This window comes from Antechinus flavipes, chromosome 4 (genome assembly GCF_016432865.1).
Source record: "Antechinus flavipes isolate AdamAnt ecotype Samford, QLD, Australia chromosome 4, AdamAnt_v2, whole genome shotgun sequence".
Lineage (NCBI taxonomy): Eukaryota > Metazoa > Chordata > Mammalia > Dasyuromorphia > Dasyuridae > Antechinus > Antechinus flavipes.
The window spans coordinates 50,698,670-50,705,258 of record NC_067401.1 but is presented as its reverse complement, the minus strand read 5'-3'; the positions used below and the strand labels follow the sequence as shown (position 1 = coordinate 50,705,258).

Sequence of the window (6,589 nt, the reverse complement as noted above, 5' to 3'; positions counted from 1 at the left end):
TTCCCATTGATAAAATGAAAGAGGTTGGTCTTGATTAAGATCCTAAGATCCTTTCCTGCTCGACCATTATCCTAAGCCTAGCAAAAGATCAGTGAAGACCTTGTGGTACATGACTCAGTTTATCACATTGTGACCTCTCGTTTGGGCTGTTGTGCTAGCATTACTAAGGCTGGATGTCAGATGCCCACGCTTGAGCATGGTAAGCCTGGCTGATAACAACCTAAGCTAGGTCCTTATTATGAAGGCATCATTTAGCATTGAAAAAAAATGGATACAACACATGTACTAATTATTGCTAAGTTTATTGTATTGTGTGAACCATTTACTAAGGGAGAAAAAAAACCTACATACTTTTAACTAAAACATAAAATCAATACCTAGTTTACAAGTTCAAAATTCAATACAATAAAACACTGTTTCATACAAAACATTAAATGGCTTTAAAAAGCAAATACCCTAACCCACAATGTCCTTTTCCTTTTGTAAAATTTAGGAAGACAACAATGATAAAAATACATATTTATATAAATACAGTACACATATAACTAGTAACCCAGTCAGCCATCAAGACTAAACAGAGAATTATTCACATTACACCATTTAATACTGGTCAAGCTTAAACATTTCAGGAATGGTCACTCAATAAGAATATCTCTGGATTTTTCATAATTTCTTTATCTTTTCCTAAAGAATTTTCTTGTACAACCTAGTAATTTGTATTGGTAATTTTCTCATGCTGAATTTATTAGAAAATACCAAATTTCTGTAGAATTCAGAATAATTCATCAACAAAGCTTGAAACTTTTTTTTGGTTGTTGTTTTAAGCTAGAATAAAGAAAATTGAAATAGTTATTCATTCAGTGAAATAAAATGACAGATTTTCCCAAAATCCTTTAAGAATTTTTCCTTAAATGAATGATTCTATCCTTGACTAATTTCAACTTTACTTTTGTTCTTTTTTTTTAAGTTTACAAACTTTACTGGCATTTAACAGGCATGATTGGTAACTGGATCCCCACCTTAGGCATGGAGATGAGAACCAAAGAGAGGCTCCTGGGATTTCTCTTTAGATTAGCACTGCAACTACAAGCAAATCTGCTTTTTAAAATATAGTTTATGAAGAAACGTAGGAATGAAAAAAAAAAGGATGAAACAGACAAACTAGAGACTGTGCTTAAACATCTTGTTCTCTGAAAGCAGCAAGCAATCGTCTGTGAAATGCAAAGATGACTTGAGTGGAGGCACAATAGAAAGACTGGATTGAGAGCTCACATGCTGGCTGCCAGCCATAGGGCAAACCCCCTAACTTTGGGGGCCTGTGTGATAGGCTGATCTCCACAGCCCGTTTTGTTATGAGATGCTATGGACATATATTGCCACTGTCACTTTTACATCTAGTCATACATCTCTTATCTCGGCTTGCAGAATATATTAAGTACCTCTTTGCATACAGCTTCCTCTCCCCCTAACCTCTTGATTTTTTAAATGAAGTCTAACAAAAATTATATCATACACTTTTTGATCAATTAAATTGTGTTTCTAAACACAATTTCTGGGGGTGGGAAGATGGACCATACAAACACATTTTACTTGAAGAGTTCTGCATCCTTCCTTGAAGGCTAAGTGATCTGAAAGTTGTTGAAGTAAGAGGGGAAGTTAAGAGAAAAAAAAAAAAACACCACAAAAAACCCAACCTTTTGTCTGCTTGCCTTAAAGTAAGGAGACCAAAGAATGAAGAAAATGAAGGACACCAACCACATAAACAAACTTCCAAGGCACATCAAAGCAGGCATGATTTGGTTTAATATTAGCAAGTGACGCTGGGAACTTGGCTATTAAAAAAGAAAACTCAGGTTCCTATACATAAATCAGAGTTAGGTGAATTAATTAAAAAAATATTTATTTGGAAAAGTTAGCTTTTTTAAAACAAAGTTTTGAATCGACACTTTCACTATGTCATTTATTCCAAGTTAATTCTATTCACTGAATGGCTTTTTATCATAAGAATAGGGCATAAGAGATATTAGGGCAAACTCTTTCCCTTGATCTTCCCTTTCCCTCATCCCTTATCTCCTCAGACAACAATTCTCTATCTTGAAGTGAATAATAAATAGGCTCACAAATTCTTCAGATTTCTATTGGGAAAAGAAATTAAATTGTTTGACTGATTATCTTAATTCACTTTAAGGTCTAATGAGGAAAATGGTGAAAGTCTTCACTGAGTATTAACAGCCACAAATTCTTTCCCATCTTCTCCTGAATAGTCTGCATGCACAAATTCCTCTGGCCTGGTTTAGTATACAAACATGGAAAAACTTTCAAACAAAATAAAACCTTACACACACTTCAAGCTCAGAGCAGAGTAAAAGGCAACCAGGGTGAAGAAAGGAAAAGTAAGGTTGCCAGAAAAAATGCTTCCCATAGTCACACTAAGTTTAACTGGTGGGTTTTTTGGAGGGTAGGTAAGAGTGTGTGTGTGGGCAGAGGGGAAGAGAAGATGAGAAACCTGAGCTCAATTCAGTCATTCCTTCAAATGCCACTCTACATTTAATAGAATGCAGGATGTTTACTAAGGCAATCCAAAGACAGAGACTTATTTAAAAAATAAAACCACTCTACTTTATAACATTAAAAAAAAAAAAGGGAAATAATACCAAATGATTTCAAAAGTGGGATTAAAGTACAGAAAAGAGTTAAAATTACCCACTTTACACTTCTAAAAAAACAAAAGAATGAATTTTAATAATAGTGTTTTTAAAAAATTCCCGTGGACATTTAACTTCTACCAGAGGAAAATAATAATAATAATAATAAAAAATAATGAAAAAATATGTTTTTACAACTATATTCTGAATGACAGATATAGTTAGAAAATGTGGATGGGAAGCAAAAAATTACAAGGAAAAATTTTAACAGTTAAAGAACTTCAAAGCTGTCCTTCCAACACAAATCCCTGGGATAATGTGCCTGAGGAACACTATGTGACATGACAAAGTACCAAGGAACAGTTTCAGACTAGGATCAACACTCAAAATTGCTGCCTTAATCATCCCATGGGGTTTTGTGTATTTTTCTTCCAAGTATGTTTGCTGCCTGATTTTTTAAGAATTGAGATAATTTTAAAGTCAAAATAAAGTTAAACTTTTGTAAAAGTTAAGGCTTTATGAGGAGGTCTACAAACAAACATTTAAGGCACATAAGTATCTTCAAGTCACTATTAAAATCCACTATATAAAAACTAGTTCCTTCCCTCATCCTTGCTCTCCTCCAAAATATGGCAGATTTAATTTGTAATGATATTAAATATAAAAGGAAAGCCCTCAAAACTGAAAATTTTCATGAACACCTGGTACAATTTTGCACAGAAATATCCTTTTCTGGATTAAGCACCACTGGTACCAGTCAGCCAGGAGACCATTTTCAGCTCTCCTCTCTATCTCCCCACCTCGACAGTGCTGCAGTCCTTTAAATACGATTTTCTTCCTCTTTGGCGCCTTCTAAGGAGCTCTGCTGGGCCGACCCCAAGGCTTTATTAGCTTCTTTCTGCTTCTCAATATTATCTACGTTGGTCTCCTCTTCTTTACCTTCCTTTTTCAGTTCCTCTTCTGCTTTCTGCTCTCTTGCCAAAAGGCGGTAATTGATACCCATGCCAATAAAGAGGTAGATGCCTGAGATGATCAGGATGATGCCACAGGCCCAGTACGTGTATTTGTAGTTTCCATACATGTCATTGAGACGACCTGAAGCAAGCCAAAGAGAAAGAGACACTCCTTGGTTAGCAAGATGAGACCTTCCCCACCTCCCAAGACGCTAACACCAAACTTGGGTTCTTCTATATATTTCAAAGTTACAAACTACAATCTTCGAGGCAGTAAGATTCAATTAGGAGCCATGGATCACTGAAGACCGCATGGGTCACCTAGACTTGAGATAGATTCTACAGGTTTCTTATTTCTGGAAGCTTTAGAATGAAAGATATGGAACTGAGGTCATCAGCCCCACAATCTCATTTTAAAGAATAAGAAGTTAAGACTTAGGAAGAAAAATATTTATAGTGCATTCTTCTTGTCAGTAAAATAAACAAAAGCCAGAGGCTTTAATTTGTCAATTAAATTAATACGAATTAATAAGTCTAGTATTATTTCCTCTTTTAGTACTTACTCACTTTCCCAACATTAAAGCCAAAATAGCTCTACAGGCATGAAGCATTCTCAGAAAGATCAAGTTTTTCCCTTTAGTTATATATTTTTACAAAGTCTCAGAATTTATGAGATCGAAACCTTATCATAGGCCATCTATCTGAGCCACACCCAAAAGCAATCCTCATTATAATATTCAGCCTCTATATTAAGTAACTTAATGAGAACTTACTATTTCTAAAAGCAACTCACCCCAACTTTCACAAACAGCTTTAATTGTTAGCATAGTTTTCCTAGAAGCCTATCTAAATATTTCCCTTGTGACTTTCTAGCCATTACTCCTAGTTCTTTCCTTTAAGGACAAATAGAATAAGTCTAATCCTTTCCAATGCTGTCCAACCATCAAATTATTCTGTATTTATTTTATACATGATTTGTAAATATTAAAATACATATTATCTATCTCCTTCTTGGTAGAAAATACCTGCCACTCCTTGAGGGCAAGAATTGTTTCGTTTTTTATCTTTGTATCCTATCATCAAATTGGTACACAGTAATTGTTTAATAAATGTTTATTGATCAATTGATTATTAAATGACAGCCCTTCAAATATTAGAAGACATTTAAAATGTCTCCCTCCTGAGTCTTCTGCTAAGCAACTCCCCTCTTCTCAGCTCCTTCTGCTGATCCTTATGTGAATCCAGTCTGTGTGGTGTCCACCTTTAAACATTCTCCGGATTACCAATGTCTTTCAGAACTGAATACAGCATTCCAGATGCAGTCTTAGTTGACAATAAGGGATCATTATTCATTTCTTAATGCAGCCCAAGACTGCTTTAGCTTTTTTTGGATGCCTTAACATACTGTTAACTCATAATAAGCTTGGGCTACCAACACACCTAGATCTCTTTTGGACAAATGGCTTGTGTCTCTCATCCTGTATTTGTAAAGTTATTTCTTTTTTCTTTTTTTTGATATCCACTTAAATCTACATTCATACACATTGAATTTTATCTCATTAGATTCAGCATGATGGTGTAATCTATCAAGATTTTTTTTGAATTCTGATTCTGTCAAGTAATGTAATTCAAATTATCCCAAAGGATTATTATGAAGCTAATAATAATTTCACTTTCTTACTTTAGAGGAAATTCTACTTAAGCTTTAAAGTAAAGTTAAAACAATTCTCCATCTACTCACAATTTAGGTAGAGTTAGTGCTTTATAGAAGTTAGGGGTTTATAAGTATTTATGCATATCATATTTAAAAACAAGACATACTATACCTAAAATCGGTGGCCCCAGGAGGACAGGACAGCACTCCATAATTGTCACCAAACCCACGGCACTGGAGAATCTCTGGGTTCCAACAAGGTCCATTAGTGTTTCAAACAATACTGAGCTGAGCCAGCCAAATGCAAATCCAAAGAATCCCGCATAGACACAAAATCCCACATAAGTGGTGCTTAAGGGTGCCAATAGGTGGCAAATTCCATTACAAATTATTGAGAGAGCAAAATAATATTGCACTCGAGGTCTCACCCACTTTGTGTTGGCTACAAGTCCCATAGAGGGTCTGGCTACCATGTCAACAAAAGCTAAAATGGAGAGCAGAAAAGCAGCAGACTCTTTAGATATATTCTGACTCTTGGCATAATTACTAAGAAAAACTAAGGGAGCAAACAATCCAAAAAACATGATCACATTGCCCGAGAGGTATAGTAAAAAGCCTCTATGCTTGAAAAGGGAAAAATCTAGGAACTTATTAATCATTTGAAAGAAAGAACGTTTCTTCTGCTTACTGTTTCCAACAATAAGATCTGTATTTGCATCACCAGCACCTTTCTTTGAATCCAACTTCCCTATTTCCTGCAGGGATTCTTTAGATATTTCTTTTGATGTTCCTGGTTTGGGTCCTATGGGTCGCATAAGAGATCCGGCCACACAGCAATTAAGTAGCAAACCACCAAGAATTAAGAAACTGCCCCTCCAGCCAAAGATACCAAAGAAAATCTGATTTACGGGTGCCAGGGTAGAGAGAAACACAGGACTCCCTGCCATGGCCAACCCATTTGCCAATGGCCGCTTTTTGAAGAAATATTTGCCAATCATGGTTAAAGCTGGATTTAAGTTGAAGGAGAGTCCGAGACCTGGAGGTGAGGGAAGAGGGAAGAGAGAAAAACCAATTAACTTTAACATCTCCAGCTATATAAAATACTACTTTATCAACCAATTAACAAGCATTAATTCAGGCTTACTATGCTAAGCACATGCTCTAAATCTTTTAGATGAGGATGTCTGCAGGATTAAATACAAATGATAAAAAGAACATAATGTTTGAAAAATTTTGAGACATTACACAACTATCAATTAATAATTTCCTTCATCCACAATATTAGTAAAAATATTTTCCAGCATCATTTAACAAGGCCAAAGATAGTGCCCTAGGAC

General features: G+C 35.3%; 1 protein-coding gene across 1 annotated transcript in view; it reads right to left on the bottom strand.

Moving 5' to 3' along the window:
- Window positions 1-283: 283 nt before the first annotated feature.
- The window catches only part of SLC16A1 (solute carrier family 16 member 1), a 44,147-nt gene continuing 37,841 nt past the window's right edge, over window positions 284-6,589 (bottom strand). Inside the window, exons 4-5 of the mRNA XM_051993006.1 lie at window positions 5,425-6,288; window positions 284-3,740 (exon numbers count right to left, since the gene is read on the bottom strand). Coding sequence (XP_051848966.1) covers window positions 3,466-3,740; window positions 5,425-6,288 — 1,139 coding nt within the window. The 3' untranslated portion in view covers window positions 284-3,465. The remainder of the gene's footprint in view (window positions 3,741-5,424; window positions 6,289-6,589) is intronic.